Raw genomic sequence first — 26,867 nt, forward strand, 5'->3', positions numbered from 1 at the left:
GCGTGGCTAGAGCACAGTAATATTTATCAAAACAAACTTCCGTTTCTCCCCCAAAATAATAAAATTCCTGCAAAAGGAAAGTCTATTTCTTCTACCTTTTTTTTTTTTTTTTTTGAGACGAGAAAGATCCATGAAATGAAGTGATGTATTGGCACTGATGGAGAAGTTTTGTATTTTGTAGAAGCAGGGTGTTTTTGTCCTGTATTTTCTTAACAGACTTCACTAATTTTTAACCAATTGTCGTTTCAGATCCCTATTAGCCTGTCAAATGTAGGCTTTGTACCTCTTTATGGTGGAGATCAGACCCAGAAAATTCTTGCTCTTTTTGCACCTGAGGACTCGCTCACAGGTCTCTTTTTCGCTTGATCTTTGTAAACTGAGGAATTTTTCTCCGAACAATTAGAAATTTATTAAAAGGTAGCTACATGAAGGAATTTTAAAAAAGAAAACGTGTTTCAAACTGTAAATTTAGGAAAATGTAATTCTCAGTTTCTTATAATTAAATGTTTAATGAGTGAAATAAAACAAAATAAAGATGATATAAATGGGGCCGTGTTTATTATAAAGAACAAGTGTATTTAAGGGAATCTATGCAAACCTTACCAAATAGTGATATTGTATACTTGACTTCAGTGTTAATGCTCATATATTCTGTTTCAGCTGTGGCGCTTTACCTTGCTGATCAGTGGTGGGCTATTGATGATATTGTGAAAACATCTGTCCCTTCTAGGGAGGGGCTTAAGCAGGTAACAAGATTCTGTGCTTTTAATAGTGTTTCTTACGAGGCCATTTCACAATGTGTTTCCCATAAACAGTGATGGTGTTTGAAGTTATTGAGCTCTTCTCCATTTTAGTATAAGCAGGTTACATTAAACCCTTAGAGTTTCACTCTTATGATGAAGCTGGCACTAGATTGGGCTTCCTCAATTTTATGTGGTGCTAAGAGTCTCTGAGAATTGGGTGAGGAAGAATGACTGCCTCCGGGTTAGTTGAGCTTTCGTTGTCTGTGTAACCCAGCTTCTCATTTTCCTGTCGGGTAGAGAGAAGGCTGGTCCTCAGTGTGGGTGCTGGGTTCCCTGTCTCTGGGAGAGACTGATCAGGAACCTGCTGATAGTAGGGCCATTTTGGGTGTTCTGTTTGGTGTTCTCGCAGTGGAGTGGAAGGGGGGTCCTTGATAGCATTCTGCCAAACTTTATCCTTTTTTCTGTCCCGGTCACCATTTTATCAGTTATTTAGGGGAAGACACAGATGGCATCCTTATCAATTCTGCATGCCACAGTGCTGAACGGGAGAACTAATCTGAAAGGCAGAATTGAGAAATAAAGAGAAGGATCTACCATGATGGAAATCAACAGAGAGAAATGTATAGTAGTACCCACAGGTTCAGAAACCTAACTGCCCGTGTGCACCAGGAAGACCCAGCTGAGACAGCAGCCCGTGTAAGAAGGCTGGGCTTTAGTTAATGAGAAGTAAGATCAAGGTCAGCAAAGGAGCTGTAAAAACCCTTCCGTTCATAGAGAAAAGCCCGTTGTCTTAGTATCTTCAGTGTTCATGTCTGTCATACCTGCGTGGCCAACGTGAAGAGAGATGTTAGGGATCTGAAGCCTTCCGAGGGAGAGGATGGAGTGGTGAGAGCACCCAGAGCTGTGTAAGCTGTCTTTTCCCGTAGGGCTTCCTGCGTTTAGCTCCGGTGTGGGATTCAGAGGGACAGTCTTCTAGTGCCGTAGGCTGTGTGGCTCCGGATTGTCACAGGAGAGTCTTTGGGAAACAGGGTTTAGCTCAGCATGAGCAAGAATTTTATGCTGGTCAGAGGAAAGAGTGGGTTGCTTTGTAAGCTAGTGAGCTGTGTCATTTGGCATCGAGATCCCCTGCCAGGGATGTTTTTGAGAGTAGTGTGTGTGTTGCATGCTCTTTCTCTCCACTCACCCAATTAAAGAGCACTCTTGTTTCTCTTTAAGGAGACTTGAAGGAAAATAGACTTTATGGATAGGAGTCTTATTTTTAGCAGTGAAAGATCCTATGGGGAAAACCCTGCTGTTTGATGTCAGAGTTGGTGAGGGTCCCTGTGGCCGTGCCCTGTGTGTAGGATGTGAGGTTCAGTTTCCACTCTGTGATTGCCCCAAATGTGTTTTCACCAGACTTCCCTGGGGCCACTGTCATCGTTCACCTGGCCTGGCAGAGGGGTGGGGGAGTGGGAGAGGCAAGTGTTCCTTAGAATCAGACAACAAGGACACAACAGTTAAATGAATGTTTACCTGGAGAAGATGAGGCAGATTCCTTTCCCGAGAGCATAATTATGGCTTTGCTCATCAAATGAGGTCGTTGTTCTGAAAGTCTTCAGGGGCTAACGTGAGACGTTTTTCTCCTTTTTAAAAAATGTTTGGGCTGGAATGGGGTGAAAGAGTTGAAGCAGTAGTGGTGGTAGGGGAGCAGTTGGGGGCGGGAGCCCCTGGATCTGGGCAGCTGGAAGCGGAAAGAAAACACCGAGTGCTAAAGAGGAGGTGCTGGGGACTGGGCGTCGGGAGCCCGTTTTGCCTGTTCCAGAATTTTCTGAGAGGCAGTGTTCCTCGCCTGATACGTGTCTATAGAAATGGATTGGTTTGGTGTGGATGATGAGTCTCATCTCTGTGATGATACAATGTTTTACCCATCATTTTGAATGTCCTCAAAGTGCTTTGAATGCCAGTATGAGGAGTGGAGGCAGGAAGCATCTTCGAATTGATGCATGTTATAACCGTTGTGCCTGGTGTCTGACTCTCTTTGTAGGTGAGAACTCTTGGGGAGAGAGTGGTTCTATATGTTCTGAATCGAATTATTTATAGAAAACAGGAAATGGAGAGAAATGAGATCCCATTCCTGTGTCATAGCAGTACTGATTATGCTAAGATTCTGTGGAAGAAAGGAGAGGCCATTGGGTTTTATTCAGTTAAGCCTACAGGTGAGTCTTTAAAAGTTATTCAAACAATATATTATGGAAACCTCCTTTTTAGACCCAAACTGTATCAATATCCCTTTAAATTAATCTCTAGAGTGCACATTGAGGTGATTTTACTCAGTATTTCTTGGGAGTACTTTGATTCTACCGTTCTGCATAAGTGAGCATTGTTAGGAAAGTCTTTTGAGGAAAAAAAAAGTAAAAGTCAACATTTGACAGAGGGGAAGATTTCTCCACGTGTGTGAGAAGAGAGTTGTGTGTTGACCCTCAGATCTGTCCGTCTTCTCGCCCTCCGTCCTCCTCCCTTCATTTAAAGGTGCTTGTTTCCTATGATTCCTGCTGTTCTCACTTTTACTGCCTCCTTTTAAAACCCCCGTCTACCTGTGGACCAAATGCACAGCCTTTTCCAACCTGAATCAGCCGGACATATTAAAGGCAATGTTGCTAATTACCATGAAAACAGAGCACTTGAATATGTTTAGAGAACCCGAACAGCTTTGAAACTGTTAATCTTCTAAGTTTGGATTCCTGATCCTAAGACCCAGCCATACCGACTTCCTAAAAAGATGTGAGCCTCCCTGGCTTTCCCTGTTTTCCTGTTCGTTCAGCTCCCCAGAGCTCTGGGAGCCAGAAAGGTCTAAGCTGCTTCCTCCATGGGCGTGCACCCCTCACTGTTAACACCGTAGCAGGGTCAGCCTCCTTCTGCACCTTGACAGAAGACCTTTCGCAGAGAACACTCACCTTATTTTTTCTGTCTTTTTTGCATTTCAAACCTTTGAAATTTAACTCTTCTGGTCAAATCCAGTTTAGAGATCCTACCAGGTTCACGGCTGATGGGGAGCACAGTTGTGACTGAGCCTTGATCACATAAGTAGTGTACACTTGTGGTGAGAATTAGCTCAGATGGTCAGTAAAAGGAAGGTCACTTTTTCTCAAGAATCAGAAACTGTGTGCTCTATAGTTTAAAATGGTTTGCTGTTTAGTAAATACTTCGATCCTCCTCTAATATGCTATTTTATTCTTGTATAAATTTGAAGTAGAACCGATAATTTATGTAACTTCAGAAAGCTATCATTATACAGGGGCAGAACGATAGTGTTTGGTAAAGGAAGCTTAGTGCTGCATTGCATAAAGGCATCACGTTGTTGAATTTACAGTGTTTTTAGTTTGGAGCTGGGACGTGGATTAATTGTGTTCTGCTTTATGTTAAACACGACAATTCCTATGGGGACGAGAGGCTTTTGGCTTCTCACACGGGCTCCAGGGCGGTCTCCTACCTGAAACTCGCTCATAGGCGTTTGGAGCACATACTGATTGATGCTGTTTTAGTTAGAGCTTGCATTAGACGAAAGGCACATGGTTAAGGGACACAGCATTCCGCTTTTAGTATTCCAGGAGCGTGCTCCTCTTCGTTATATGTACATCTGGGGCCTCTCCTCTCCTCTCGGACCTGGCCTCCACTTTTGCTTGTTCTGGTAGTTAACTTAATTTTACATCCTCCAGCTTCCAATGCTACTTGTCAGCCACTTTTAGCACTTCCAGACTTCTCCACTAACTGCCTTACATCCTCACTGTTTGTTTGAGTTCTTTCCCACTTTAACCTCTGACTCTCGTCTACCAATAACAGTGGAATTAGGTGTGCTTATACTAGCCTTTGAATCCAGAACAATTTAATTCCATCTGGAAGTATTTTTTCTACAGAAGAAACTCAAACAAAGTATTTTGGAAAATTGTCCAAAACAAATACTAAAACACTTAGTGATGGAAGTATCCCTAATACACATATTAGGAAAAAACTGGACCAGCAGCAAGAAGATAAAATCTTTGTAAACAAATTTTTACTCGAGTGAAAACCTTATATCACTTATTATTTATAATCTTTTAATTAGATAGCAAATCAGTATATGGGGATCTTAGTTGGGACATCAAAATAGACTTGATATATGAAAGGAGACTGTTGATGAGGTCAAGTGCTATTACAGTGCAATGAAGTTCAAGAAACTCTGTGAGTTCTTTTTAACTGAAATAAAGAGATCACTTTGAGGGACTTAAGGTTTGTTTGTTTTTTGGGCGGGTAGGTGTCAGATTATTAAAATAGTTTTTTTACAATAGATCGTTGTGTGATGTTGGGCGCACAACTCTAAGGGAGCTCACAGAATTGAGTAACATGACTGTAACAAAAGATTTTCTGGTTATTAAGCACTTTTATCTATAAAAACATTGAAATAGTATTAATGCTGAACCTTGTCTCATTCTGGTAGTAAGTAATATTCATTCATGGACTCATAAACCAAAAAAAAAGGTAAGCTCCATCTATTTCATTAGGAGATGTATTTTCAGTAAAATTTTATGTTTTGCTTAACACTTTTCCAAATGTATAATATACTTGTGTTTTGATTAATCATGTACTAATATTAATTACAATGATAATTCAAAATTTCTTTTGGATTGATACTTAGAACCATATAGTCACAAGAAATCTTAAAAATTTGTATTTATACACAGCTGTGTTGTTGCAGAGAAGAACAATTGGATAATAAGTATATAATCCAAGTATAAAAATATGTTACATCAGGATAGCATTCTCTAGAATAAAATAGAAATAGAAGTTCAAGGAGAAAAAGGAGCAATGTAAATCTTTTGAGTGTTAAGGAATGGTTAGTTCAATAGTAAAGTTTGTTCAGTGGATGATGACGGTTATCAGGTTGATAATAATTTTTAGGGTCCATTTGATACATTTAAAAGAGTGATGTAATGGTTTTTGTTTTCCTTTAATCAGTATTGTTTGTTAATTGAGAAGGGAAAAATAATAAATGTACATAGAGAATCCTGGCAGGCACCATGTTAACTAATAGGTCATGGTTAACATCACAGGAATAAGGCATTGAGCACCATGGACCCCTGATCTGTGAGATACTGAGGAAGGCATAACATCATTTCTGTTGTATTTTTGCCCCAAATGCATAACTTCAGTTTTATCATAAGAAAACATCAGACACAGCCAAATTGTAGATTATTCTACAAAATAACTGATCAGTAATCTTCAAAAGTGTCAAGATTGTGAAAGACAAGGAAAGATGGAGGAATCGACAAAGATCAGAGTTTAAGGAGACGTTAAACTAAATGCAGTGTGGAATCTTGGGTTGGATTCTGAAACAGAAAAGGATGTTAGTAGAAAAACTGGTGAAATTTGAGTAAGGTCTATAGTTTTGTGTTTTATCAATGTTGATTTTCTGGTTTTGCTACTGGTACTTTAGCTGTGGAAGATGTTAACATTAGGGGAAGCTGGGTGAAGAGTACATGGAAACTTTTTGTATACTTTGCATCTTTTCTCTAAAATTATTTTTAAAATAAATAGTTTTTTGAAAGTTAATATTGATAATATGCTAGGAATTACATCCTTTGTAATTGAAACTTAAGATAAAAATTTTAGATTTTACCAAAAGTGTGTGAATACCTGGTATTTCAAAATTGTTTAATGGTTTCATGAGCAAAATAGTTTTCTTTGAGGAATTTGAGTTGGCCAAGAGAAAAAAAAATTCTAAAAATAACCATATAAGTGGTTCACCTGGGAAAGGTCCGAGCCAGATTATCCTGCTGCAAAGCTTATTGTCAGCAATCCCACCACGCACAGAGCATCAAACTGGCTTTTTAATGTCTCATTCCTAAGTATGAAGAAATAGCTTAGTTAGGGAAAGCCACTGATCAAAACAAAAAAGAATGAGAACAATTTGGAAGAGACAGACAATGTAAAAACAAAACAACTCAACTCTTAGTATTTTTGGAAGATAAGGGTAGTCATTACATTCATGAAATGAGAACACGATATGTTGAAAGTATGTCCATAGAGCTCTTGGAAATTAAAAATTCAATATAAAGAAGATAAAAGTGAGGAGTTTGATCAGAAAGGAGAGCAACGACAACCACAAAAAATAAACCCTAAATGATAGGAAATAGGAAAGAAAAGACAAAATTAGAGGAAAGTTCTGAATAATAGCTGTTTCAGAAGGAGAGAACAGAGAAACGGGGGGGCGGAATCACCAATGAAACAATTCAAGAAAATTTCTCAGAACTATGAAATATGTGTTTGGAGATTAAAAGGCCCCATTGAGCATCCGTCACAATGAGTCAAGATAGACCCGTGCTGAGAAAGATTATTGTGAAATTTCGGAACATCTGGGATAGAGAAAAGACTTTGTAAGCCTCCAGAGAGTGAGAGAAGGATTTATACAAAGGATCAAGAATCAGATTGATTAGATTTCTTGACAGTGACGCTGAGCTCTAGAGGTGGAACAATGCCTTTAAGATAGTGAGGGAAAATGGTCTCCAGTGTAATTCTACACCCAAATTACCAAGGAAGTATGAGAGTAAAAGAAGGAGATTTCTGCATGGTCAGTTCCAAAAAGATTTACCTCTCATGCACACTTTTTCTGGAAGCTAGTAGAGTTTATGCTCTACTAAAATAAGGAAGTAAATCAAGAAAGAAAGGTAACAGATCAGGAAACCAGGAGAGAAAAGAGATCCCCAGCTCCCAGCTGTGTAATAGTTCTGGAGCTGCCCTGTCCAGATGGGTAGCCACTGGCTTTATGTGGCTATTGAGACGAAAATTAATTAAATAAAAATTCAATTTCTTGGCCATAGCACCCGCATTGTAAACGTTCACGAGCCGCATGTGGCTGGTGGCTACCACATTGCACAGGGCACATTTAGAACATTTCCATCATTGCAGAATGTTCTTTTGAACAACACTTTTGTAGAGATTGGATTGTAGCAGGTCAGAAAGCTCTGGGATACTGATTCTAGAATATGGAATAGCTGATGTGTTTAAATTTACCAAGGTAAGGATTCCAGTTACAGGAGACTTTGGGGGATAAGTTAGAGGTATAATAAATAGAAACCGTTATTAAGGCAAATCAAAAAGCAGTGCAGGAAGAGAAAAACAACCATAATATACTGCATGGCTCAGTTGTCAAAAGTGTGTGTGTGTATATATGTAATCGTGAAAACTGAAAATTGATCTAACCAAAATTACGAATTACTCTCTTGGGGTAATGGGGCAGTGTGATTATGGTGGAATTGGGACTGGGGTGTGTGAACGTATGTAAGAGCTTGGTTCTCATCTTCCATGCTGGGAAGTCAGTTGGTTATGCCTAACATGGAAAAATCAAGAAGTAGTAAGTTATGTAGAGATGTGGAAGTAAATACCAAAAAGATGAGTTAAATGATTTCACAGTGGTGGTTTCTGGGGAATGGGAAGTGTGTGTGCGCGTGGATCAGGGAGGCAGTCACAGGACCGCTTTTCCCCAGCAAGCAGTTTGGGACTGTTGTACTCTAAACAACGCACATGTACAACTTTGAGTAAAAACAAAAAGGGAGCATTTAAATAAACGGAACCGTTCCCAGATAAGGTATAAATCAGATAGTGCATTTTATTATAGACAAGCTGAGAGAAAAAAACACAATTGAGGACACTGTCATTAGCTGCTACTTTGGAAACGTCCATTATTGTTTGGTTTCAACCGTGAACCACCTCGATCCAATTTGAAGACCCATCTGGGAAAGCACAGAGAGCCGCATGAGAGAAGCACGATGTAATGAACAGCTGCTATAAATTGGCTTGTTGGCTCACTGCTGAAGGGGTTGATGATCAGTACCAGGGGACATAGTTTTGCTTTTTATAATCTCCATTTGAAATAACTTATAATGGAAACATTTTTTCCTCTCTTCATTTGCTAATCTTCTTTCCTTATGACTTTCAGACCTTTTTACTGAGAGCCAAATCTGTTCTCTTCCCTCCTTTTTTGGCCAGATCACTCACTTCCTGTTCACTGAAATTCAGTTTTCGGTCCTTCTGTTTTAGGGTTATTTTATGGAGTAACAGAACTGTGATATAAAATGGTAAAGGTTGATGGTATAGCTAAAGGCAAAACAGCAGAAGGTTGTGTTGGAGAAGGATCGAGGTTGTATTTTAGGCCCTTGAGTCTGTCTGGGTATAATTGTTTGTAAGGAAATGAGCAAAGGCATCGGGGAGTCCCACACTGCTCTGTGGCTCCCTGAAATGTGTGGTTGGGAAACGAGGTGCCTACTTTGTTTTCGGGTGAAGCTCTAGCCATCTAAAGAAGCACATGTTTTCCAATAAGCACGTGCTTATTGGAGGTGGGGCTGACTCCGTTCTCAGTGGAGACACAAAGATTGCTTGACATGGGTTCAGTCCTCAAAGCCCCAAAAATCTAGTGGATGAGACAGAAAACTATAGTCAGTAAACAGCTAGTTATAATTCAGTTTGATAAGCCCTATATTTGAGGTATTGACAATAGTAGTCATTGAAGCATAGAGCAGTTAATTTTGCCTAGAGGAAGGTGTCACTGAGAAAGTGATACTTAAAGGTGGCTTGAAGGGTAAGTAGGATGTCAGTGGGCAGAGAAGGGGGAAGGGAAAGAACATTCTTACTACACGTATGAGTGGAATATGAATACATGAAAGAAGGCACAGAGTCGTGAGAGTTCAGGCTGGTGTCTGGGATGCCACCCTGAATAAGCTGGTGGGACCAGAAGGTGGGAATTGTGGAGTGGAGAGAAGTGAAGATGGAAGTCCCTTCGTGAAGGGTCTTAAATGCCATACCAAGGTTTGGAATTTTATCTTAGTGGCAAGGAAGCTATCAAAGAATTTTACGTGGAGGTAACGTGATTTAATATGTTAGGGAGGTCATTTTTGTAGTACTTGGTGATGAGTAGGGAAATTGTATTCCGAAGTCAGGGAAGTTGATTAAAAGAGCTGTTTTAGTAGTCCAGGCGAAAGAAGGACTAACGCTAGGAAAGGGGCAGTAGGGGCAGAGGAGGAAACAGATCTGAGGGAGGTTTTGCTGTGGACGGAGTGTGGCGAAGGCATTGTCTGTGTGTTGGAGGGGAAGGGGAGGAACCAGGGATGCATCTCGATGGTTTGGCTTGGTGCCTCGGTGGGAGGCTGTTAACTGAGATTGGGAATACAGAAGGAGGGTGGATTTGGTAATGCTTGAGTTCTGTTCTGACACGTGAAGATATTCCTATGGGACGCAGAAGTAGAGACACATAGTTTAGAAATGCAGGTTGGACCACATGGGGAAGGTGTGGATATTTATGTGGGCCCCAGAAAAATGTGGATGAGAGCAATCAAACCTATTGTATAAAGTGAGTAAGTGTATTTGTGAATCCTGTGAGGATATAAGTTACTGAAAACAGCCCGAGGTAACCAAACATAATTGTGGAGGGAGTCTGCCAGCAAAAGGTGGTATCTGCTGAGACAGATCAGGGATTCCCTGAAAGTTCAAAGGAAATGTTAATCTCTGGGAGATAAGAGAAAGGAGAAAGTTAGCTGGGCAGCTGGCTCTCCACCAAATATTTTGCTTCCTTTTCTATGTTCTGGTCATTGGCCAACAGCTGCCCACTTGGGGATTATATTTTGTAGTCGCTTTCACAACTAGATGGGGCCGTGTGACTAGTTCTCCCCAAAGAAATGAAAGAATTGATACGTGTGACCTCAGATCAGAGTGGTTAAGATGTATTTCTTTTCCTCATCTGTCTGCTGAATGCAGAGGATTCTGAGACCTAGGGGCTGGGGGACCCACAAGATAGAAGGGTCCTGAGTTCCTGTGGTAGTCTGTTAGTGCGGTGAGCCCCAGGAAACCACACTTCTGTTATGTCCTCATGTAGCCTGCTTGAATCTGGGTTGGCTCTGTGACTTGCTTTAATCAGTAGAATGCAGCACAAGTGACACTGTAGTAAACTTAAGAACGCCTGGCAGTTTCCACTTGGGTGCTCTTAGAAGCTAGTCACTGTATGAGAAATACAACGACCTCAAGATGGCCATGTGGGGAGGAAGCCCGAGCAGCTGCATTGCAGAGAGAACCAAGGCACCAGGCTGGTGAGCCCAGCTGCTTCCAGGCGGCAGCCGGGACAGACTGCCAGTGGGAGCGAAGCCATTGGGCCTGTAGCTGTTCCAGGGCCCCAGCTGATACCGTATGAGGGTTGTGAGAAATCACGAAGTAATAAATGTTTGTTTTAAGCTGGCACGTTTTGGGCTGGTTTGTTAGGCGACTGAAAGAGCTCCTGGATGATCGTGAGTCAGAAAGCCATCCGCTACCCAGGAACACCTACATGGGCCTGGTAGGTGAGCAAGAATGAAACTTTTCTTGCGTCAAACTTTCTAGGTTTGGTTGTTAGAACAGCTCGCATCACCTTACCTGCTCCGTGGAGAGTGAGGACTGTGCGGAGAATACTTGCCCAGCAGCGCATGACGAGGCGTCTCACGTAGACAGTCACATTCTCTGTTTAGAATTCACTTCATGTGTGTTCTGTGGAGACACACTGATGCCTTCTGAGGTGAAGCCAGGGTTCGTGAAGGTGAGGGAAGACATGTTCCTGGGTGGACAAAGAAGAAATGGTGATTCCGTGGGAAGAGAAAGCCAGTCAATTGTGGCAGAATATCCTTAGTTTGATGCGTAGCTCGTGTTATTGAAATTTGTTGGAAAGTGATTTTTAAGTGCCGTATCGTTAGAGGAGAGGGAGGAGGGGAGGGGGGTGAAGAGGAGGAAGAGCAAGAGGAGAAATTGAGAGATGATAATAAAAATTTTGTGAACTCTGATCTCATGGCACTTAGATTTTAGAGGAGGAGATGGCGATGAATAGACAGACGGTATGTTCTCAGGTGCTATGAAGAAAACTAAAGTAAAAGAATTGAGAGCGTGTCTGTGTGTGTGGGGGGGGTACTGTTTTAAATAGAATGGGCAGGAGGAGCGTTTCTGAAGGAAGTGAAGGAATGATGAGATGTGTGACGTTTCTGGAGAAGAGATTTTCAGGCCAAGAACTGAAATGCGGAAACCCTGAGGCAGAAGCAAGTTTGGGGTGTTTCAGAAATGACGAGAAGGTCACTGTGGCCAGAGTAGAGGGAGGGAGTGACACAGGACGGAGAGAGGCAGGGCCGTGGCCAGAAAGGCCGTGTAGGCCAAGGAAAGAGTTTGGATTTTATTCCGTGGGTGATGGGAATGCATCAAAGGGTTTTGAGCATGGCAGTAACACAATCTGATTTGACTTTTAAAAAAGTAACTGTCCTGTGGAAAGCCGGGAGGAGAGATGGCAGGACTGAGTGAGTTTAAGAGGCTGCTGCGGAGAAGCCCTGCTGAGAGGCGATGGTAGCTGGGACAAAGGAGATGGAGTGGAAGTCATCATGTTTGAGATAAGGTTAAATTAGGACGTTTGCTGCAGGCTTTCTGACGGATGGTACTGTGCTGAGAAGGACAAGAGTCAAGGATGACTTCTGGCTTTTTGCTCTGAGCAACTGGGTGAATGGTAATGAGATTTATGGAAAAATTGATAAACTGGTGGAGGAGCAGGTTTGGGGAGTGTCTGTGAAAAATCCGATTATAAATGGTTTATCAGAGTCACATCTATAAATTATTGTTTTGTTTATGTTTTTAATAGCTTCATTGCAGTATTATTCATATATCATACAGTTGACCCGTGTAAAGTATACAGTTCACTTTTTTTTTAGTATATTCAGAGAATTGTACAACTATCGCCATAAGCAATTTTAGAGCCCTTTCATCCCCGAAAGGAAGCCTGTACATATTAGCAGTCACTCTCCACTCCCTGTCCACCCTCAGCACCTGGCCCTAGGCAACTGCTGCTCTGTCTCTGTGGATTTGCCTATTCTGGACATTTCGTATAAATGGAACCGCACAATCGTGCAGTGAGACACAGTGGTTTTTTGTGTCTGGCTTCTTTTGCTGAGCATACTGTTTTCAAGGTTCATCCATGTTGCTGCATGTGTCAACACTTCATCCCTTTTTATGGCCAAATGATACTCCCTTGTATGGATGTATCAATTTTGTCTTTCCTCATCTGGTGGACTTTTGAGTTGTTTCTACTTTTTGGCTGTTATGGATAATACTGCTGTGAAGATTTGTGTACAAGTTTTTATGTGGATGTGTGTTCATTTCTCTTGGGTATATCCCTAAGAGTGGAATTGCAGGTCATATGGTAGCTCTAAATTTAGCCTTTTGGGGAACTACCAAACTGTTTTCCAAAGAGACTGCACAATTTTACGTTCTCATTAGCAAGGTACCAGGATTGCAATTGCTCCCCATAGAGTTTCCCTGGAACCCTAGTCTAAAATCAACTGACCGTGAATATGAAGTTTCATTTCTGTGGACCCTCAATTCTATTTTATTGATCTTTATATCTGTTCTTATGTCAACGCCACACTGTCTTGTTTATTTAGCTTTGTACGTTTTAAAATGGGAAGTGCGAGTCCTCCAACTGTGTTGGTCTTTGTTAAGGTTAGTTTGGCTGTTAGTGTTCCTTTGCACTTCTGTATGAATTTTAGGATCACCTTGTCAATTTCTGCAAAAAGTCCAGCTAGGGCTTTGAATTTGTAGGTCAATTTGGGAAGTATTGACATCTTTACAATGTTGAGTCTCCTGATCCATGAATATGGGATGTCTTTCCATTTATTTAAGTGTTCTTTAGTTTCTTTTAACAATGTTTGTAGTTTTCAGCATGCAAGTTTTGCACTTCTTTTGTTAAATTTATTCCTAAGAATTTTATTATTTGTTGATGCTATTGTAAAAGCAATTTTCTTAATTTCATTTTCAGATTGTTCGTTGCTGGTGTATAGAATTACAGTTGATCTTTGTATATTGATCTTCTGTCCTGCAGCCTTGCTGAACTTCTTTATCAGCTTAATAATGTTTTAGTGGATTCCTTAAGATTTTCTATATACAAAATCGTTGCATTGGTGAATGTAGTTTTACTTTTTTCTTACTAATCTGAGTGCCTTTTATTTCCTTTTCTTGCCTAATTGCCCTGGCTAGAACCTCCAGTACAATATTGAATAGAAGTGGTGAGAGGGAACATTTTTGTCTTGTTCCTGATCTTAGAGGGAAACATCCAGTCTTTCACCACTAAGTGTGATGTTAGCTGTGCATTTTTCTTTGATCGCTTTATCAGATTGAGGACCTTGAGTATTTTTATCATGAGAGGTGTTGGATTTTGTCAAATGCTTTTTCTTGTCTTTTGAGATGATCGTGTGGGTTTTGTTATATTTCCATTTAAATGAGCTCTTCCATTCTTGATCTTGGAGTAGGTCTCGTGCATTACAGAAATTAACGATTAGTGGTCATTAGCAATTGGATAAATGGCAGAAGCCTTGGGAGCCAGTGAGATTACCCAGAAGGAGCATATAGAAGGAGAAGGGGGCTAAAGATGGAACTTTGAGGAATATGAGTAGTCAGTTATCATGTGCAGTGCTAAATTTAGTCTCATATCAGTTAATTTAATGACAACTTCACCTAAGGTAGCAGAGCGTGGCTTTCCTTTGCTAGGCAATAGTGCTGTTGTCTGCAGCCACTGACGTGTCTGAAGACCCTCTGGTAACGTGGGAAGTCTTTCTGCCCGTTATTTGGTTGCCTTTGTATGAGGGCAGAGCCCTTGTACAGAGTGCAAGTATTTAACGTGTAGACAAAAAGATCAGCATGCTTTTTGAAATGAACATGTACGTGGCAAGTAAATAGTAGAACTTCAAACTTCGTAAACACTGCTAGTTTCATAAATTGACCATTTTAACAGTCTTAGATGCTGAAATTTACCTTTTGTCTTAGAAGTGATGTTTGTGTAGAAACAGAAAAAAACTCCCAATTTGTGGGAAATTTCCTTCATATAATTAGTGTTCTTTTGTAAGGAGCCTGAAGCATGCACAGTAGTGAGCGCCCGTAGAGCTGCAGACTTTGTATTGAGAACTAGGACTGGAGAGCACTTTCTCTTCTCATTTTCCTTTGTCCTGTAAACTGCTGCTACTTACAAAGTAATGTCTCTTTTAATTTCATGATCACTACTAGCAGTTACCCAGGAAACCCCGATATCAAAGCATTAAAAACTGATAATGATCACGGTAGCTTGTTGGTGAGGCTACTTGTTATACAAGAAAGTTATTTCAGCTTTATTGAGTATAGTTGACAAAAGTATATAATTGAAGTATATAACTTGATGATTTGATATACTTAATGTAGTGAAATATTCACCAAAATCAAGTTAATTAACGTACCTATTACTTCACACGGCTACTGTTTTCTTTCCTTCTTTTTTTGTGGTGATAATACTTAAGATCTGCCCTCTGAGCAAATTTCAAGTGTATGATACAATATTGTTAACTGTAGTCACTATACAAGACGTTTGACCCTTAGAAATATCCTAACTGAATGTCAGCAGTTAAGATCTAAGTATATAGCAGTGTGTTACCTATTCTAAATTTAAATTAGTTGATAGTCTTGGAGACTACTGCAAGAAGTTATTGAAATTCTCCAATTTAATCATAAGTAATTCAAATGATTTGGTTGAACTACAGTCTTGTTAAATTGATCAACTCATCAAATAATATGATTGGTAAAAGTCAGGTTTTGAGGGGCTGGCCCAGTGGTGCAGTGGTTAAGTTTGCGTCTCTGCTTTGGTGTCCTGGGGTTCGCAGGTTTGGATCCTGGGCACAGAGGTACACACTGCTCATCAGGCCACACCGTGGTGGTGTCCCACGTACAAAATAGAGGAAGATGGGTGCAGATGTTAGCTCAGCGACAGTCTTCCTCAGCAAAAAGAGGAAGACTGGCAACAGATGTAGCTCAGGGCCAAAAAAAGAGTCAATTTTGAGATGTTTGTTACCTGAAATTTTGTTTCTGCCTTGAACTACATTATTAGAATTATCCAAAATCATGTGAATAACCTGACTGAGATTAATAGATTGAGGCACAAAATAGTAGAAAATTGACTGATAGCTATGAATTAATACTAAAATTAATAGAACATGGGATGCTGCAGCATGGTACCCTCAATTTATAAACTATCTAAGACACATTAAAGGAGCTGACACATCTATTTGGAGGGTCAGAACCCAAATCAGGGTTCTTATGAGACGAATCAGTCCAGCTGTGTAGTAAGGAGAGATATATTTAGATGCTATGTCAAATTATTTGTCGTGTTTAACCTTAAATATGCAAGATGTTTTTAAAAGTATATTAACAGCAGAAAGATTGCTGACTTAGCCGTTTCTAAGACAGATGTTTCCACTTGGTCCTAATCCATAGTTCTTAAAATTTTGGAGAACTGCTTCATTTCTTTGCCATGATTAAGTAAATAAAAATGAGACTGTACTTGCTAGGGGAAAAGAGAAATGAGTGTTCAGGTACTAAGGTTGGAAGTAGATGATTTATGTACTATAAACTTTACACAGTCATGCGCCACATGACGACGTTTCGGTCAACAACAGACTGCCTGTACGATGGTGGTCCCATAGGATTGGTACCATGTAGCCTAGGTGTGTAGTGGGCTGTACCGTCTAGGTTTGTGCAAGTCACTCTGTGATGTTCGCACAATGACGAAATCACATAAGGACGCATTTCTCAGAACGTATCCTCATTGTTAAGTGATGCATGACTGTGAAGTCATCACATACTTTTAATTGTTGATGAGTTTTTACGTTGTGCAGGTCTGTAGACAGTGATATATCTTCAAGTATATGGTTCATAAAATGGTTGTGGTTAATTTGTCCTGTATTAAATTATATTGTTGGCAAACATAAAATACATAGCTCTTCTCATTATCACATGTATACATTATGATGTATGATAGCAGCTGGAAAACATTTTATATTATAAAATTTATACATTTCTTTAGTAGTCTTCTTGATGTAGCAAAAAACTAACCCTTTTTAGAAAGACTGTTAACTCATGTTCTCTAAATGTATATACATATAAAGCCTTTTAATGTGAAAAATTGTTGGGTTTCTGTTCTTATGACTGCAGGAAGCATATGTGCCTCATTTCTTACCCAAAGCTACCAACTGCCAGTTCTTGATACAATGTTTGTACGAAAGAAATATCGAGGCAAGGATTTTGGGCTTCATATGCTGGAGGACTTTGTTGATTCCTTTACAGAAGATGCTCTTGGCCTGCGGTATCCACTGTCTTCTCTCATGTACACAGGTAAATGGATTGAGTTAGAAAACGTTAAGCTTGTCTCAGTGTTGCTTCTGACTTGTGTCTGTGGAATATTGTAAATGTGCATATCTCAATATTAAATAAATTTGAATTCTTTGGCTCCCTAAGGCTTAATTTTACAGATGTGCCCTTATATATGTGGCTTTTGAGGGTGTGGTAGCTCTTTTTAAAAAACTGAAATATAATTCACATACCATAAAATTCACCCTCTTAAAGTGTACAATTCACTGGTTTTTAGTATATTCACAGCTGTACAACCATAACCACTAATTCCAGAATATTCTCATCACCCACCAAAAGAAACCCTGCGTCAATTAATAGTCAGTCTTCATTCCCCCATTCCTCCGTCCCCTGGCAACCACTGATCTGTTTTCTGTCTCTATAGATTTACTTATTCTGGGTATTTCATATAAATGGAATCATATGATGTGATTATATTGTAAGCCCTTTGTGTCTAGCTTCTTTGATTTTGCTAAATGTCGCGTCCATGTTGTAGCTTGAATCAGTGCTTCATTCCTCTTTATGGCTGAGTAATATTCCGTTGTATAGTTAGGCCACAATTTGTTTGTCTATCACCAGTTGATGGGCTTTTGGGTTGTTTCCACTTTTTAACTGTTATGAATAACACTGCTGTGAACATTGTGTGGTATTTATGTGAACATTTCTCTTGTGTATGTGTACCCAGGTGGGGATGAAATTGCTGGGTCATATGGTGACTCTATGTTTAATCTTTTGAGGAATTGCCATGCTGTTCTCCAAAGCAACTGCATCATTTTACATTCCCATGAACAATGTATAGGGCTGCAGTTTCTCCATATCCTTGTCAGCACTTGTTATTATCTGTCCTTTGATTATAGCCATCCGGCTGGGTGTGAAGTGGCATCTCGTAGTTTTGATTTGCATTTGATGTTGAGCATCTTTTCATATACTTATTGGCCATTTCTGTATCTTCTTTGGAGAAATGTCTGCTTAGATCCTTTGACCATGTTTTCTTTGGATTGTTGAATTATTTGTCTGTGAAAAAAAACCTCAGGGGCTGGCCCTGTGGTGTAGTGTAGTGGTTAAATTCAGCATGCTCTGCTTTGGCAGCCTGGATTCACGGATTTTGATGCCACTTGTCAGCCATATTGTTGTGGTGACCCACATACAAAATAAAGATTGGCACAGATATTAGCTCAGGGCTAATCTTCCTCAAGCAAAGAGAGAGGAAGATTGGCAGCAGATGTTAACTCAGGGTGAATCTTCCTCAGCAAAAAATAAATAAGTAAATAAAATTCATTGGTATATGTATGTGTCTTTCTGCCAGTACCATGCTGTTTTGATTGTTATAGGTTTGTAGTATATTCTGAAGTCAGGAATTGTGATACCTCCAGCATTGTTCATTTTTCTCAGGATTGCTTTGGCTATTCTGGGTATTTTGTTGTTCCATATAAATTTTAGGATTCTTTATTCTATTTCCATGACAAACATCATTGGGGTTGTCGTTGATTCTGTAGATTGCTTTAGGTAATATGGACATTTTAACTATATGTATTCTTCCAATCCATGAGCATGGAATATCTTTCCATTTCTTTATGCCTTCTTCAGTTTCTTTCAAGAATGTCTTACAGTTTTCAGTGTATAGGTCTTTTACCTCCTTGGTTAAATTTATTCCTAGATATTGTATTCTTTTTTGTTACGATTGTAAATGGGATTGTATTCTTGACTTCTCTTTCTCCTAGTTTGTTATTAGTGTATAAAAATGCAACTGATTTTTGTAATTTGATTTTGTACCCTGCTACTTTGCTGTAGTAGTTGATTATTTCCAATAGTTTTCTGGTGAATTCTTCAGGGTTTACTATATAGAGTCATGTCATCTGCAAACAGAATTTTACTTCTTCCTTTCCAGTTTATCCCTTTTATTTCTTTTTCTTTCCTAATTGCTGTGGCCCAAACTTCCAGTACTATGTTGAATAAGAGTGGCAGGAGTGGGCACCCTTATCTTGTTCCTGTTCTCAGAGGAATGGCTTTCAGTTTTTTACCATTAAGTGTGATTTTGGCTGTGGGTTTGTCATATATGGCCTTTATTATGTTGAGGTGCTTTCCTTCTATGCCCATTTTGTTGAGAGTTTTTATCATAAATGGATGTTGGATCTTATCAAATGCTTTTTCTGCATGTGTCAAGATGATCATGTGATTTTTATTCCTCATTTTGTTAATGTGGCATATCACATTGATTGATTTGCAGATGTTAAACCATCCCTGAGTCCCTGGAATAAATCCCACTTGATCATGGTGTATGATCCTTTTAATGTATTGCTATATTTGATTTGCTAGTATTTTGTTGAGGATATTGACATCTATGTTCATCAGTGATGTTGGCCTGTAATTTTCCTTCTTTGTGTTGTTGTTTTCTGCTTTTGATATCAGGGTAATGTTGGCCTCGTAGAATGAGTTAGGAAGCATCCTGTCTTCTTTAGTTTTTCAGAATAGTTTGAGAAAGAAAGGTATTGTCTTCTTACACCTGTCAGAATGGCTATAATGAACAAGACAAAAAATGACAAATGTTGGAGAGGATGTGGAGAAAAGGGAACCCTTCTACACTGCTGGTGGGAATGCAAACTGGTGCAGCCACTGTGAAAAACAGTATGGAGATTTCTCAAAAAATTAAAAATGGAAGTACCATACAATCCAGCCATCCCACTACTGGGTATTTATCCAAAGAATGTGAAATCCACAATTCAAAGAGAATTATGCACCCCTATGTTCATCGCAGCATTCTTCACAGTAGCCAAGACGTGGAAGCAACTCAAGCACCCATTAACAGATGAATGGATAAAGAAGGTGTATTTTTTATATATATATATATATATATATATATATAAAATATATGTATATTTATATATATATAAAATATATATAATAATATATATTATATATGAATGTTTTACATATATAATATATATATTATATATATACATATATAATGGAAGTACTACTCATAAAAAAGGGAAAGTCATGTAGTTTGCAACAACATGGATGAACCCTGAAGGTATTATGCTAAAGGAAATAAGCCAGACAGAGAAAGGTGAACAGCATGTGATTTCACTCATGTGGAAGACAAGGAGAACTGACTGGTGGTCACCAGAGGTGAAGGGGGTCGGAGGGAGGGCGAAAGGACGAAAGGGGCACATGTATATGGTGACAGATGAAAACTAGACTATTGGTGGTGAGCGTGATGCAGTCTGTACAGAAACTGGTGTATAGTAGTGCACATCTGAAATCACACAATGTTATAAGCTAGTGTGACCTCAGTGAAATAATTAAAAAGAAGTTTCAGACATAGAAAAAGGTATAAAGAATAAGGTAACAAATATCGTGTACCATCCAGCACGAGCCATCACGAGAACGGATCTCTGCCAGTGCAGCTGGGCTCCTGCCCGGCTGGCTCGCTCCCTTCCCTGAAATTGGCACTGTCCTCAGTTTGGCATTTATTTTCTGTATGCGTTTCTCCAGACTTTTAATACATAACGTATATATCCTCCAACAATATGTCGTATTGTTTTACATGTTGAAAAACTTTGTGTAAGTGATACGTACTATAGGAATTCTCCTGCAGTTTGCTTTTTCTCTCATCTTGATGAGATTCATCCGTGGGAATTCATGTAGGTCTGTTTATTCGTTTTCAGTGCTGCTTAGTATTCCGTTGTGGGGATATACCATGTGGCCATGGTTTAAAAACTGTTAGTGGACTCATACTTGGATTTGTGTAAAGCCTATGCAACTGCTTTTTTCTTAATGAAGTAAGATTTAATCCTACAAAGTAATTTATTTGAAAACTTTTATAAAATAGAATTTACCATTGATTTTAGTCTAACATCAAATGTTTATTTCCACTGAAAATACATTTTTGTTGTGTTTCCTCCCACTTTTTAATATTGCAAATCTAGAAAACAAGAACTAAGTGTTGTGTGCTCATCTTGAATCACAGTTTCTCTTTAGACCCATCCATGAGAAGGGAGTGAACCGTGTATACCCTTGGATAACCTGAAAATGGGTTTTCCCCTTAATGTCTAATTACTACTTTACTGAATTTGGGGAGGAATGCCAACATGTCCACTGTGGGCACAGTCTCTTAATATTGAGTGTTTTCTAGGATTATAATGATAAGTAACCTGAATACCAGGTGAATTACAAGCCATCCTGAGGCGGTGTCCTTCATACAAAATAGAGGGAGATTGGCATAGGTGTTAGCTCAGGGCCCCTTTTCATCAAGCAAAAAGAGGAAGATTGGCAATAGGTGTTAGCTCAGGTCCAATCTTCCTCACCAAAAAACCCCACAAAAAGCCGAAAAACAAATAGATAATGAGTGGCACATATGGATGGGCTTGGTCTCAGGCCACAGTAGGTGATCAGCCAGCTGTGGGATTTGATTTACATAGTACTATAACATATGTACCCAGAGACATGGAATAAATGACTTCTCGAGAATCTTTTATCCACTTAGAGTTTATCCTGGTGTACCCCATGAGGTACAGATCCAAGTTTATTTTACCTGAGAGATCTGTTTGCCATGGTACCATGTATTGAATGATTTATCTTTTTTGCACTGATTTGCATTCGCATCTATATCGGGGTCAGCAAACAATGGTCTACTGGCCTGCTGACTCTCTTTGTAAATAAAGTTTTACTGGAACACTGTCATGCTCGTTCATTTACGTATTGTCCCTGGCTTCTTTTGCACTAAACTGTCAGTTGTTTAGTTATGACAGTGACCATATGGCCTGAAAGTGTAAAATATTTATTATCTGTCTCTTTAAGAAATAAGTTTGGTAATCCTTAGTGTGGATCATACGTTAAATTTGTGTGTGTATATGTATTTGTGTATACTTCTCACCTTCCTATTTATTTCTATTAGTCTTTTCTTGTAAGTTCCAGTACTTCACAGTTTTATTTATTTTAGCTTTCGAATATTTGGGAAGACTAGTCATCTTCTCTGTGTAATAGTTCTGACTTTGCTTATTTTTTTTTCCTGTATGGACCTCAGAATCTACTTTCTAGATTTTAAAAAACTTCTGTTTAGATTTTACTGGGATCACTGTTTTTTGGTGAGGAAGATTGGCTCTGAGCTAACATCTGTGCCAGTCTTCCTCTACTTTGTATGTGGGATGCCTCCACAGTGCGGCTCGATGAGCTGTGTAGATCTGTGCTCGTATTGGGGTCACTTTTAAACTTACATATTAGCTTATGGAAAATTATCATTGTCTTTGTTTTCTATCCAACAGTATTATAATTGTATGTATAATATGTATAACTGTATGATTTTGTTCAGCTCAGTTAGCATTTAGGTTTTCTCCATACTGGTAACTTAGGAAAAAATATATTTAGGAATTTTATCTTTTTTGTTGCTATTATAAATGTGTTTTCTTCCATTATTTCTTCTATCTGGTGGTTAATTATATACATGAAGGGTATTGGTTTACATATGTATTCATTTTGTTCCCAGCCACATCACTACGTTTGTACTAACTCCCTGGTTACTTTTCTTGAGTTTCCCAGCATCTGCCTGTTTGTTAGGGCCCGGACGGAAAGCCTGGCCTGGTCTCTGCCCGACAGAAATTCTCCTTCCTCCTCTGTCTTGTGGTTCTTCGCCTGTAACGCTCTTATGCTGCATAACCACTTTCTACCCTATATTCTGTTTCTTCGGGTTTTCACTTTAATACTACTTTGGGCTTTTGAGTTCCTTGTGGATCAACTCTGTGAACATTGCTTCTGTAGCAGCACGCGGTCTAGATCTTTGCGCAGAGTGAGTGTGCTCAATACGGGGCTGAAAAGGTTCTATGAGCAAAGAATGTCCCACGAGTTTGGAGACATTTAGCATTGGGGAATGTCTGTGGAGAGGTGTAGCGTCCACACCATAAAGCGCGGGCTTTAGAAGAGTCATGTGGCCGGAGTGACTTCCTCGTGCTGTGTGTGGAATGGCGGCGAGTGGACGAGGCCTCCCCCCTTCCCGGGGAGCAGTGGCCAGTGCTGCACACCTGACGGGCGCTCTTCCTGTGGGCTCGCACCTTCTCCACCACTTGGCTGAGTGGTGGAAGTGTGAGAGCTCTCTTCGTCTGCCCGTGACTCTGGCGAGACGCATCTGAATTAGGACCTTCAACTCTAGTCACCTTTTAAAAACTCTTCCCTTTGGGCCTCAGACTTATTACGGAAGGCGTGCTCTACTGCGTTGGTCCTTTTAATTCAGACAGAGGGCTCACTGTGGCCTGTTGTGTTGATTTTCTCCACCTTCTCCCTTCCTAATAGGTATGGAGACTAAAGCCAGGAAACATGAGAAATATTTTCAAACATGCAGGAAAAAACCCGAGAAAATAGTATCCTAGTGTCTGTGTAGCCAGTATCCTACAAATTGAAGATTTTTCCATATTTGTTTTCATTTATTTTTAGAGAGAACTAAATAGAACATTGTAGATACGGTTGACCTTCTCTTTGGACCCCTCCATAATCCCATTCTCTTTTCCTCCCAGAGATGATTGCATCCTGCAGTCGGTGTAAATCCTTCCTGCCCATGGTTTCCTACTTGTGGCTATGTCCATAAATACTGTAAAGCATTATTTAATGTGCTTTTTTTATTCAAAAAATTTTAAAGTTTTTTTGTGATAAAACGTACATAACATATATATCATTTTAACTATTTGTACATGTGCAATTCAGTGGCGTCAGTCACATTCGCAGTGCTGTGTATCCATCACCGCTATCTATGTCCAAACCTTTTTCGTCGTCCTCAACATAAACTCTGTGCCCTTTAAACAGTAACTCCCCCTTTCCCTTTGCCCTGTTCTCTGGTAACTTCCTTCCTGCTCTCTGTCTCGATGAATTTGCCTTTTCTAGGTACTTCATTCGTGTAAGCGGAATCATAGAGTATTTGTCCTTTTTTGTCTGTCTGACTTCACTTAGCATGATGTTGCAGGTCCATCCATGTAGCATGCATCAGAATTTCATTTATTTTCACAGCTGAGTAGATTTTCGTTGTGTGACTGTATCGCGTCTCGTTTATCCGCTCCTCAGTTGATGGACGCTGTTGTTCCTGCCTTTTGGCTGTTGTGAGTGATGCTGCTGTGGACATTGGTGTGCGGGGCCCTGCTTTCCGTTCCGTTGGATGTGTCCTTGAGGGTGAAGTTGCTGGGTTCTCTGATGATTCCGTGTTTAACGTCTGGAGGAATTGCCGCTGTTGTCCACAGAGGCTGCATGTTCTGTTTAATGTGTTTTTGAACTTTTCGTAAGGGACATAATTGTGTACATATACTAACTTGCTTTTTTACTGACTTTGTAAAGATACATGCAGCTGTAGTTTATTTGTTATCACTGCTGGATATTATTTATTGTGCACATGTAATAATTTATTCATAGATCCCCCAGTGATGGGCACTTAGGTTGTACCCCCACCCCAGTTTAAAAAGTCCTGTAATGAGCATTACAAATGCCATCTTGTGCTTTTGTGTAAGTCATGAGGGTATATTACCTGCAAGTAGAATTGGATCATAAAATATGTCTCTTCGACCTTGCTAACCATTGCAGGATTGTCCTCACACAGCAGAGGGTGTTATGCGTGTTATGATCTGATGGGCTTGGAAATGGTGTCTTGTCATTTCATCTTATATTTCCTTGGCAGCTGGTGAGATTTATCATCTTTATCTTTTTTAGTGACCATCAGGTTTTATTATGTGTGAATTTCCTGTTCATAGCCTCTGCCATTTTTTCTTTGGAATTATTTTGTCTTTCTAATTCAATTTTAGGAATTTTTTTTTACATGCTCAGAATACTAATCCTTTGTTTTATTCAGAGTATCTCCTAATCTGTGTCTTTATGGTATTTTTAAAATATAAAACCAAGTAGTCCAATACAGCAGCCACTAATATAAATTAGATATGTTTAAGTTAATTACATACAGTTTTAAGTTTGAGTCCTCAGTAGCCACATGTGGCTAGTGGCTCCTGCATTGGACATTGCTGATGTGGGACATTTCCATCAGTGTGGAAAGTTCTGTTGCATAGTCCTGATAGAGAGTCTTCAACCTTAACGGTCAGGGTTATCATAATATCTCATTAGGGATTGTAATTTTTGCATCTTTTGTAAGAAATCCTTCAGTACTCCAGGGTCCTAGAGGTATTCTCTTATGTTTTCTTTTAAAAATTTTGCCTTTCATAATAGGTCTTAGACTTCATCTAGAATTTATTTATTTTTTTAAGTTTATTTTATTTTTTTGTGAGGAAGATTGTCCCTGAGCTAACATCTGTGCCAGTCTTCTTCTATTTTGTATGTGGGATACTGCCACAACATGGCTTGATGAGCGCTGTGTAGGTCTGCACCCAGGATCTGAACACATGAACCCTGGGCTGCCAAAGCAGAGCACGCAAACTTAACCACTATGTCACCAGGTTAGCCCATAGAATTTATTTTTATGAATGATGTTGATCTGAGATTAGGATCTGACTTCATTTTTTTCCTATATGGATTTTTATTCTAGAATCTTTTTTTAAAATTTTTTTTGCTGAGGAAGATTTGCCCTGAGCTAACACCTGTGCCATTCTTCCTCTATTTTGTACATGGGTCACTGCCACAGCATGGCCACTGACGAGTGGTGTAGGTCCACGCCCAGGAACTGAACCCCAGGTTGCCAAACTGGAGCATGTTGAACTTAACCACTAGGCCATGGGGCTGCCCTAATTCTAGTGTAATTTTAATAGTTTATCCATTCTTTGCTGAGATGTAATGCTTCCTTTGTCAATTGCCAAGTTTTGGTGTATGTGTAGTTCTTTCCTGGTGGGGTTTTTTCTGGTATTTTAATTTTTCTTCTTCCTATCCCTTCTTCTCTTCCTCCTCCTCTTCCATATCCTATGTCAATACCAGGTTGTTTTTATTACAGTGGCTTTATGATGATTCTTGATATCTGCTACGATAAGTCCTTCTCATTTTTTTTTCTTCAAAATTAGCCTGAATATTTTTTCTTAACCCTTTGTTTTATCATTTTGAATTTGGGATCAAATTTTGTCAAGTTCCATTAAAAAATAAACTCTGGGGGGCTGGCCTGATGGTATAGTGGTTAAGTTTGTGTGCTCCACCTTGGCGGCCGGGGTTCGCCTGTTTGGATTCTGAGGATGGACCTACACAGTGCTCATCAAGCTGTGCTGAGGCAGCGTCCTGCACAGAAGAACTAGGAGGACTTAGAAGTAGGCTGTGCGACTGTGTGCTGGGGCTCTGGAGAGAAGGGAGGGCAAAGGAAGATTGGCCACAGATGCTAGCTCAGGGCCAGTGTGCCTTAAAAAAAAAAGTTGACCTGCAACTAAGATATACAACTATGTACCGGGGGCGAGGGGCTTTGGGAAATACGGGCGGGGCGGGGGGGGGGGGGGGGGGGCAGGAATGATTGGCAACAGTTGTTAGTCCAGGTGCCAATCCTTAAAAAGGAAGAATGGCAGGGCTGGCCCCGTGGCCGAGTGGTTAAGTTCGCGCGCTCCGCTGCAGGCGGCCCAGTGTTTCGTCGGTTCGAATCCTGGGCGCGCACATGGCACTGCTCGTCGGACCACGCTGAGGCAGCGTCCCACATGTCACAACTAGAAGAACCCACAATGAAGAATACACAACTATGTACCGGGGGGCTTTGGGGAGAAAAATGAAAAAATAAAATCTTTAAAAAAAAAAAAAAGGAAGAATGGCAAGAGTTGTTAGCCCAGGTGCCAGTCTTTAAAAAAAAATACAAAAAAAGTCTGTTGGGATTTTGTTTAAAATAGCATGAACTTTACAGAATAATTTGGTGAGAATTGATGTTTTTACACTATTGAGTCTAACAGTCCTTTTATTCAATTCTTGTATGTCCCTCAGTAATATTTAGTAATTGTCTCTTTAAAGGTGAAGCACGTCTTTTATTAGGATTTT

General features: G+C 39.8%; 1 protein-coding gene across 48 annotated transcripts in view; it reads left to right on the plus strand.

Moving 5' to 3' along the window:
- Positions 1–26,867, plus strand: part of FAM169A (family with sequence similarity 169 member A) — a 61,738-nt gene that overhangs the window by 17,792 nt on the left and 17,079 nt on the right. For 22 of the 48 annotated variants that reach the window (XM_070233400.1, XM_023618177.2, XM_070233408.1 and 19 more), the window contains 4 exons: positions 250–349; positions 661–746; positions 2,767–2,938; positions 16,758–16,937. In XM_070233400.1, coding sequence (XP_070089501.1) covers positions 250–349; positions 661–746; positions 2,767–2,938; positions 16,758–16,937 — 538 coding nt within the window. Of the gene's footprint in view, positions 1–249; positions 418–660; positions 747–2,766; positions 2,939–16,757; positions 16,938–26,867 lie in introns of all 48 variants that reach the window. The other 26 variants (XM_070233420.1, XM_070233431.1, XM_070233419.1 and 23 more) reach the window with 4 other exon arrangements.

Source organism: Equus caballus, chromosome 14 (assembly GCF_041296265.1).
Source record: "Equus caballus isolate H_3958 breed thoroughbred chromosome 14, TB-T2T, whole genome shotgun sequence".
In the NCBI taxonomy this organism is placed as follows: domain Eukaryota; kingdom Metazoa; phylum Chordata; class Mammalia; order Perissodactyla; family Equidae; genus Equus; species Equus caballus.